Source organism: Triticum urartu, chromosome 1 (genome assembly GCF_003073215.2).
Source record: "Triticum urartu cultivar G1812 chromosome 1, Tu2.1, whole genome shotgun sequence".
In the NCBI taxonomy this organism is placed as follows: Eukaryota; Viridiplantae; Streptophyta; class Magnoliopsida; order Poales; family Poaceae; genus Triticum; species Triticum urartu.
In genome coordinates this window covers 19174016-19184615 of record NC_053022.1, presented here as the reverse complement: position 1 = coordinate 19184615, position 10600 = coordinate 19174016, and the positions used below count along the sequence as shown (strand labels likewise).

General features: G+C 43.9%; 1 protein-coding gene across 1 annotated transcript; it reads left to right on the top strand.

The window, feature by feature from the left end:
• The first annotated feature begins 903 nt into the window (after nt 1-903).
• LOC125542024 (flavonoid O-methyltransferase-like protein Os11g0303600) lies at nt 904-2240 on the top strand. The gene is made up of 2 exons (XM_048705140.1): nt 904-1801; nt 1922-2240. The coding sequence occupies exons 1-2, from the start codon at nt 980-982 to the stop codon at nt 2216-2218; spliced, it is 1119 nt and encodes a 372-aa protein (XP_048561097.1). The 5' UTR covers nt 904-979; the 3' UTR covers nt 2219-2240.
• The last annotated feature ends 8360 nt before the right edge of the window (nt 2241-10600 follow it).

Below are 10600 nucleotides of genomic sequence, written 5' to 3'. Positions count from 1 at the left end.
AAAAAAAGCGTTGTCAAGAAGACAACCCGGAAGTTTTAGACAGTCATTTCTTTCTGTTGAGCGCTTATATAAAGTTTTAAAAAATAGAGGGGAACTTAAAAACTTTTTCACAAAAGAGAAGCGATTGAAAGTTATGCATTGGAGAAATGAGGGTCGACCTTGAACACTTGTGTTCATGCTCATGGAAACAATGTAGAATTTTTTATGAAGATTATCACAAAAATAATTATCCCCTTGTACAATTCCATTATATTATAAAAATAATGTGCCAAGATTTGCCTTTAGGATGATTAGATTGCTTGTTGGTTTGTGCGGTGAAAAACAGAAATTTTGGCTGTAGTGCTCGATTTTACATTTTTTTACTGGAACGTCAAATTGTTATGGAACTTTTTTCACTGTCTTTCTATAGAAAATGTTTATTTTTCCTATTTTTTTAAGAATTTTTGGAGTACCAAAGGTATGGTGAATGTTTAGATTACTACAGACTGTCCTGTTTAAGACAAATTCTGTTCTTGATGCATTGTTTTGCTCGTTTTGATGAAATTATTGATTTTTATTGATAGTATGGGTTGATGACTAGTTTTTCTATAATGATATTATCTTTTAGAGATTTCTTCTGCTTAAGATTTTTCGTGCGACTATAGCTGTCTACAAATTCCAGCCACAACGGAAGGGGTATCGTATAGTTTTTTTCGTGGTAGGTCGCTGTGCGTTTTGACATCTAGTAGGTGAATACATGTGCGCTACTTGTTGTTTCGAAAAGAACATGTGTCATGGCTCATCGCCACTTGTCGAGCGTACGCAGCTACTAGCATCAGTAGCAAATGAGTATTTTCTTTAATTATTAGGTCGCTCCCTCCCCCTTCCCAGCCCACCATTTGCCCCTCTTATGATCGTGTGGTGCTATCAGTCCTATAAATCAGCCGTAGCTCTAACTGCAGATGTCCATTCCGAATACCAACAGCAAAAATTAAGGGAAATGGATCAGACCACAGCCATGCCCATGGTAGGCACCTCAAAAGCTGAGCTTCTGCAAGCCGATGCGGAGCTCTTTTGCCACACCTTTGCGTACCTCAAGTCGATGGCATTGAACAGTGTCGTGAAGCTTGGAATCCCCGATGTCCTCCACCGCTGCGGTGGCGCCGCCTCCTTGCCCGAGTTGCTCTCCTCCGTCCCCCTCCATCCAAGCAAACGCCCCTACCTGGGTCGCCTCATGAAGATGCTGGCTGCGGCTGGGATCTTCACGGCTGAGGATATTCCTGCCGGCGGCGATGGGGCACCAACCACGGTTTACCACCTCAACACGGTTTCTCGTCTCCTGGTGGACGACGCCGGCGCCAACCGCAGCTCATGCATGTCGCCGTGCGTGCTCCTGGGCACCACCAACTTATTTGTGTCGGCCTCCTTACGGCTGCACCAGTGGCTCCTGACCGAGGAGGAGGGAGCCACGACGGGTTCGCCGTTCATGATGGCGCATGGCGGGAGCTTGTATGGCGTCGGTAGCCGTGACCCAGAATTCAACGCGTTGTTTAATGGGGCAATGGGTGCCACCAGCGAGTTCGTCGCCGCCCTTGCTGTCCGTGAATGCAGCGAAGTGTTCGCCGGGATAACGTCGTTGGTCGACGTTGCTGGCGGGAACGGCACCACGGCGAGGACCATAGCCGAGGCTTTCCCACGTGTTAAGTGCTCGGTGTTGGACCTCCCACAGGTGATACAAGGAATCTCGCCGGATGGCACGGTTGAGCTTGTTGCTGGTGACATGATGGAGTTCGTGCCACCTGCTGATGCTGTTCTGCTTAAGGTATAGTAGTACTACTAATTAACTTCACTTCTTACTAATGGCATCACGACTTTCTTCGATTCATAATTAGTGTCGCAGTTTTGAACTAAGGTTATGAATTATGGTTCGTCCGATTGGCAGTACGTGCTGCATAACTGGAGCGATGAGGACTGCGTGAAGATCCTCAGGCGATGTAGACAGGCCATTTCCCACGGAGCCAAAGCTGGCAAGGTGATAATCATTGATACCGTCGTTGGATCACCCTCACACCAAATACTTGAAGGCCAGGTCACCATGGATTTGTCCATGATGATGTTATTTAATGGTAAAGTAAGGGAGGAGCACAACTGGCACAAGATGTTCATGGAAGCCGGATTTAGTCACTACAAAATCCACAACGTCTTGGGAATGCGGTCCCTCATCGAAGTCCACCCGTAGCTTTTTTATCCAACAATATTTATTATTCATCGCATGTGCTGTTGCTTACATTTCCCACATCATATGTACGTGGGTGATGCTTATAGTTTGTATCGTCTGCTAGCCCTATTTCCAGTAATGTGTATGCCCCAAATATTATCGTTCGCATTTGGATGTGTCCATAGTTTGGCGCAAGGACTATGAGAATAAATTATACCTTGATGGAACGGGTTTATTTTTAATTTTCTTGACAGGGATTATCCCAATGTACAACCACGGTTACTTGTTATCCCCGATTTTAATATTTCTGACACATTTTACCGATTGATACAAATAATTCACATTTTATCATATGGACAAATCCTAGGTTGCTGCAGGGCCTCTTTGATTTATGGGATTGTAAAAACGCAGGAATAGGAAACACACATAATTGGAATGTCATGCCTACTCAAATTCTATTTGTGTTTGTTTGATTTAGCATAAGAACAACAAAGAATTTTTTACAATTATGTAGAATAACGATGGTATAAGATGTTTCAAGTAGTTACGATCAGAAGTATACTTGATATCATCAAAGGTTCATGGACAACATTTGAATTTGTTAGATTGATAAAAATACTTATAAGACGTAATATCACACATCTTTAAGATCTGCAACTAAACAAAAGGTTTAAAAGTTTGAGCTGTTATGCCACCATTATTATTTCTATTACTGAGATAAATTTGTCTTTCTCTTATTCAGAAATATAACCAGCCACAGATACTCCTAAATACTCCCTCCGTTCCGAATTACTTGTCGCAGGTATGGATGTATCTAGATGTATTTTAGTTCTAGATACATCCATTTCTGCGACGAGTAATTTAGAACGGAGGGAGTACCTGTTAAATATATTTCTCTTTGTCAATCAAAGATAAAGTGAATTTGTACTTATTCGCCTGAAAGACACATATCAATATCAAGTAATTTTATAGATAAATTTACTTTTGGTCCCTTAACTATTTAATGTTTAGATTTGATATTAAAAAGAAAAAAATTGCAATGAGCATACTAATAACAGTACTTTTGTACCCCCAGAGCAGTTTTGGCACAAAAAACTGAATAAATCAGTTTAAAAAATCTTAAATAAAATAAACATAAAAATTAGATTGAATTCCAAATTTCTAATTTTTTTTATGGTTCCTTATTTTCTATCTATTTTTTAAGTAATACTAGGACTTTTAGTATATCATCAAAATTTGTATTTTACATATTTTGTCCTTTTGCACATATTGCTATATATTTCCAGCGATTTAAGTAATCTAAGGACTATGCTGGAAAATAACGTAGCATGGAACATAGAAGGTGTTTATACCGCCCACGGATATACAACTAGTACACAGCTAAAAACCACAATGACGAACGAAAGTACATGTTATTATAAGTTCAATCTGAAACAAAATATAGTTTAATAGTTAAAGAACTAACTCTTAATCCAATTAATCGTTGAGAGAATCAATATACGCATTTGCTATTTGTGTTCTTTGTGACGTTCAATAGTCACATCTCTTTGTCGACCAAGCCTTGATGCGGTCCTAGGCACACATTCAAAATTGTGTGGGTAAATATATAATAAAGATTACATGTCAAATCGCCAATCAGAGTAAAGACTTATTGATGCTTGTACTTGCAAGTTTTAGCGATATAAGTGAATGGGAAACTCAGTTGAACCATGCTTTGGATACAATGATTTTTAGTTGTATACAAAAGTAGAGATATAAGACTATGTTTATACTATATAGCTCACTCTATACTAGTTAGTTGGACAATGCCTCATTGTACGTAATTAACAATGTTAGGTTTTTCTTTGCAACCTTAGGCGGCTATCAACTTACCCGGGCCACCGATCTTCCTAATTTCGGAGGTATGGGGACTTCTTGGCGCATAGATCGTACACTGGTAGAAAAAGGGCCTGTTGTCCCGGTTCGTAAGGGCCTTTTGTCCTGGTTCCTGAACCGGGACTAAAGGGTCGGTACTAATGCCCTGCCCCTTTAGTCCCATGTGGCCTGTGCGCGGAGCCCAGGCAGGAGACCCTTTGGTCCCGGTTGGTGGCACCAATCGGGACCAATAGGCATCCACGCGTCAGCATTTCTGTGGCTGGGGTTTTTGTTTTTTTTAAAGGGGGGGTTTGGGGGTTTGGGGGGATTAATTTAGGTGTTTCATATATTGTTTTAGCTAGCTATAATTAATAGAGAGAAGTGTCCTCTCTTATGTCCGTGCTTGGTCGACGCTACGTACTATACATACGTATAGAGAGGACTAGACACGCTAGCTAGCTAGTAAGCAAACGAAGGAAACAGAAGATCGTCATGAACATATATGCATACAGAGAGAAGTGATATCGACCACCTCTCCTTCTTCGAGAGATTGGTCGAACAACAAGTTCTCGTATATCTATCCGACACTACCGGCTACATATATACAATAATTATCTCTTACAAATATAATCATACGGACTCATGGTCCACATAGTATTCTCCGTCTTCAGCAATCACGTGGTCAAGAAAGAATGCCGCCAATTCCTCTTGAATTGCTCGCATGCGAGCTGGTGCTAGGAGTTCATCCCGCTTCCGAAACATCTAATTTGAAGAAGGGGATCAATACATATATATATATATATATATATATATATATATGAATGAATGAAACTCAACACAAATAATGGTAATAAAATAAAATTGTGAATGTTGTTATTTACATACTTCATATTGTTCGTCGGTGTAGCCCCGCTCACAGGTCGTGTGGCGAATGGACTTGCGAACGTAGTATCCACAGAAATCATTCCCTTTTTCCTGTCACAACCACTTTACAAGAAATAGAGGTCAATCAAACTGATAAGCAAGAATGCCAAATCAATAGGGGTTGCGCGAAGCATGCTACTATAGTACTTACTTTCGGGTGTCTAAATTGCAGCTTCTTCGGGAGTCCTGGAGCTTTTTTGGAGAATTTTTTCTAAACCCTGCCAGACAAAGAAAACAATTACTTGATATATCAGGAAATGAACAAAGTTGCTGATATGGTGGATAATGATCGATTTAACTTACTTCTCGAGCATTTGAGTCATGTCCGCATAGTCCTGGGGATCTTTTCGTTTTGAGTCTAAGACAGTTACTAGTCCCTGCTCAAGCTTAATCTCTAGGAGAATATAGTGGTAAATGCACACACATGCATAACTCATCAATTACATTACTATAACCTTGACCAATATATATATATAAGGGAAACCAAATACGCACAAGACAGTAACACTCACTTGAAGTTGTAAGGAAAGAGTATTATATCTTTATTTTCATTTATTACCAACGATCGAAGCAAGTTGGCCTCGGTATCTGCGAGATGAAATTTAACCTGAGTTGCATCTATGAGATACGTGTTAATGAACCCAATATCACCGACTTGTCTTTTCTTCAATTCGGCGATCTTCAATCTGCATAATATAGTGAGGATGATTATAAATACATGCAATGAAAGAGCTGAGCTATATAGAGAGACTTAATGACAGAAGTAGTACTACTTACAGACAGTAGCAGGTGACCGTTGTTTTATCGAGGGCCAATTGATTGAAAAACTGAAAGAACTCCTCAAATGGAACAGGCAATAGTTCAATTCCAACGAGGTCATGCTCCTTTTTAACTTTCACATACAATGTACTCCTCCCCCCAGAGTCTCTGCAGATTTTCAAGTACCAATCATGCAATCTTCGCATCATCGTTGATAGAGATCTTTCATCTTTGACGAGAGGCTTCCCGTACTCGTATCTTTGTATCTGCACCTCCATGGGTTCATAATGTACATCATCGGGTAGGTAATCGGCAAGATTGCTATAACCGGGCACCATCCTCGGATCATTAGCGACGTTGTCGCTAGGCACCTTGAGCGGGGGGCACGATTGCTTCGCTTCTTCGCCGAGCTGGGCAATTTGTTTCCCAGCTCGTCGTTCTTTCAGCCTTTGATCACTAACAGTACTTCCCGACCGCTCCGCTTCGGCAAATTCCTTTCCAATAATGCGCTCATAGTTTCCTTTCGGTGGAGACTTGGGTGGTTTTGTTAGGGCAGCCAGAGTGCGCTTCGCTTTCACCAGATCTACCTTCTCCTCTGGAAGTGGATGTCTCTTTGCTTTCAACCCTTGAAACCAGTCATCCACTTCGGTTCGCGCGATCTCGGCGTTCTCCTTCGGGGTCCTCTCGTATGGTAACTTCTCTGGAGTCTTCAGAGAAGGACCGAATCTGTATGTCCTCCCGCCTCTGGCTGTACTGCTAGACGCCGGCCGAGCAGACAGAGCGGTTGTCTTCTTTACTTGCTTACGAGGTGGAGGAGAAGGACTACGACGCGCCGGAGCAGCCGGAGCGGCGGCAGGTCTCTTCCGCCCTTGCTGACGAGGCGGAGAAGGAGGAGGCTGGCTGCTCAGGCGCGTCAGCGCAGGTGGAGAAGGAGGCGGAGTGCCTCCACGCGCTGGAGAAGGAGCCGGTCGAGTGCCCTGATCGTCACTCGCCGGAGGAGGAGGCGGTGGAGGAGGCGGAGTGCCCGGACTCGCCGGAGGAGGAGGCGGTGGAGGAGGCGGAGTGCCCTGACTTGCCGGAGGAGGAGGAGGAGGCGGAGGCGTCCAGTTCGGAAGGTTGATGGGCTCCTTCCGCCATAGGCATGGAGTCTTCAGAGCAGACCCCAGCCTAGTCTCCCCTTCACCGGTAGGGTGGTCAAGCTGGAGGTCCTCAAATCCCTCCGTTATTTCATCCACCATCACCATAGCATATCCTTCTGGAATCGGCCGGCAGTGAAAAGTTGCGCCGGGTTCAGTAGGATAAACAGAGCCAACAGCCGCCTTGACCTTCAAATTCATCCATTGCGTCATAAGGTGGCAATTTTGAGACTCCGTGATAGCATCCACGGGATAGCTGGCAGGAGCCGTCAAGGCATGCTCCGGTTGAAGCAGCTCGGTGGAAGCCACGCTGCTTCTCCGCTGAGATGGCGGGGTAGCTTCGGGGGAAGCTTCGGCAGTACGTTTGCTGCGATTTGCTTCTCGTTCCTCTATCGCTTGTACCCTTGCTTGCAGCGCCAGCATTTGGGTCTGCTGCACTTTTTTCCTCCTGTCATGGGATTTGTAACCGCCTGCGTCCAGAAACCCAACCTTCCACTGAATGGAGCCTCGCGTGCCTCGTGTCCGTCCAGGGTGCTCAGGACTCACGAGGGCCATTGTGAGCTCGTCGTTCTCTCTGTCTGGAAAGAACGTCCCTTACTGCGCTGCTTCGATATACTGCTGAAGCTTCCTGACTGGTATGTCCATTTGATCGTTCGTCCAAATGCACTTCCCTGTTACAGGGTCCAAGGTTCCGCCAGCCCCGAAGAACCAATTCCGGCAACGGTCTGGCCAGTTCATTGTCTCTGGTTCGATCCCTTTTTCAACCAGATCATTCTCAGCCTTGGCCCACTTAGGCCGGGCTACGAGGTAGCCACCTGACCCCGTGCGATGGTGATTCTTCTTCTTTGCAACATTTTGCTTGTTTGTCGCCGACATCTTCTTACTCTTTTCTGATGTCTTGTGGGCCACAAATGCGGGCCAGTGATCTCTGATATTCTCATATCTGCCCTTGAATTCTGGTGTCTCATTATTTTCGACAAACTTATTCAGATCTTTCTTCCACCTCCTGAATAGTTCTGCCATCCTCTTAAGAGCAAAAGACTTGATTAATTGCTCTTTAACTGGCTTCTCTGGATTATCCTCTGGCGGTAGGGTGAAATTTGACTTCAGCTCAGTCCAAAGATCATTTTTCTGCATATCATTGACATAAGAGACCTCAGGGTCTTCTGTAGCCGGCTTAAACCATTGCTGGATGCTTATCGGGATCTTGTCCCTAACCAGAACCCCGCACTGAGCAACAAATGCGCTCTTTGTCCGGAGGGGTTCAATAGGTTGGCCGTCGGGCGCGATTGCTATGATCTCAAACTTTTCATCCGAGCTCAACTTTTTCTTCGGGCCTCGTCTCTTTACCGAAGTTGTGCTCGATCCGGAGGGCTAGAAAAAAGAACAAAGACTTAATTAATATGTGTACATACCAAAACAATGAATGCATCAATCAGCTAGTCAGCATTAACTAATATATATATACCTGGCCGGACTGGTTCGGTCACCGGAGCCGTCATCACGGTCTCCTTCTTGCACCGGCATTGGGTCACCGAGCCGTCCTCATGTTCTTCTTCTTGCACCGGCATTAGGTCACCGTAGCCAGCTTCTTCACCCTCTCCTTCCAGACCATCGGTGTCGTTGAGAAACAACGAGACGCATCACTTCCTTCTGCGATTATGTCCCTCAACAACGCTTCTTTTGCTTCGTCTCGGGCGGTGTCCATAGTTTCTACAAATATTTACAACATGGCAATTATTATTCAAACATGACAGATGGATATATTAGTGCCAAACGTAGAACTAGCTACCTAATCATAGTAAGCTATCGGGAGGGGGTATATATCGACAACGACGACACTACATCTATGTCCCTCGACGACCCTCGTTCCCGATAAAAAAAGAGGAAGAAGAAGAAAAAAAAGGAGAAGAAAGAATAGAGGAGACGAACCCTCGACCCCTAGACGACCCTCTTCTTCCTCTCATGTTCGAGAGGATCGCCGAGGGGTCGGGAGGTTGCCTAGTGTCAAAGGATTCAACAAAACCATGTCTTCATCATTAGGCGAAAGTAACATGTGCATGATGGTACGAAGCTCTTCAAAGTTGTTCTGGAACGGAGTCCCAGATAGGATAATTCGCTTTTTGGTACAAAGTTCAGCAAGAGCCTTCCGAATATCGCTATTTGGAAGGCCTTTGCTGAATTCGTACCAAAAGGCGGATTATTCTATCCGGGACTCCATTCCAGAACAACTTTGCAGAACTTCGTACCAACATGCCCTGGTTACTTCCGGCTAATGATGAAGGCATGGATTTCTTCAATACTTTGACACTAGGAAACCTCTCTCGACCCCTCGGCGATCCTCGACCCCTCGAACCCTCGACGACCCTGGAACCCTCGACCCCTAGACGACCCTGGTCTGGAACCCTCTGGTAACACGATCATCTCGGACCAACTATACTTCAGCATGTGTTGCAATGCTTTGCAAGGCTGTGTGTTGATGTGCATTTACCGAGAGGCCTTTATATTAACCTCTCCGACTAATCGAGTGACAAAATGACTGGATTTTGCGAACACTCGGCCGTAGTCAAGCCTAACCATACCCATGAGACACCTACTACATGTCCGTCTAACATCACTACCCTATTACCTGTGCTGAGTATAGTAGCACCCAAAGTGTTCCCTCCCGGCCAGCTGGAAAAAGGTTATATGGCGCATAATGTTGCCTTCATAGTACTATAGGAACATGGTATCAGAATCGCTGACGAAAGCATAGCAAACTCTCATATCCCATCGTGGTGGTGTCTAAGCTAATATATACACTCCCAACTACCATTACTTCACATATGACATCTAATTCAAGTGAACTATACTCTAATTGTCCATTACACTATCATCTATTGTGATACAGCTAGATCACAGTCTGAGGCATTATGAAGTGTACATCGTGCCTGTGATTGTCTTATGTGAATTCACACAATGTGATAATAGCCTATCTGGTGTTAATATGCGAATCTATGCATTGCAAATAATGAACGCATACTGAACATAATACCGGAGACTCAACATATATCCAGTACATTATTAGCCTCTTAACAACTGTGCAATTCCTCTAGCATGAATCTCTTTCATTGCCGGTAAGTAAAAACCCCATAACAGTGCACTCTGGTGTTAGTCGTCTTACGAAGTTCTGCGCAAGTTGTTGTGGCTGAGATTGCACTGGAATGATTCGGTGGTCTAGAAGGAGAAAGGAAATATGCCCTAGAGGCAATAATAAAGTTATTATTTATTTCCTTATTTCATGATAAATGTTTTTATTCATGCTAGAATTGTATTAAACCGGAAACATAATACATGTGTGAATACATAGACAAACATAGTGTCACTAGTATGCCTCTACTTGACTATCTCGTTGATCAAAGATGGTTATGTTTCCTAACCATAGACATGAGTTGTCATTTGATTAACGGGATCACATCATTAGGAGAATGATGTGATTGACATGACCCATTCCATTAGCTTAGCACCCGATCGTTTAGTATGTTGCTATTGCTTTCTTCATGACTTATACATGTTCCTATGACTATGAGATTATGCAACTCCCGTTTGCCGGAGGAACACTTTGTGTGCTACCAAACGTCACAACGTAACTGGGTGATTATAAAGGAGCTCTACAGGTGTCTCCAAAGGTACATGTTGGGTTGGCGTATTTCGAGATTAGGATTTGTCACTCCGATTGTCGGAGAGGTAT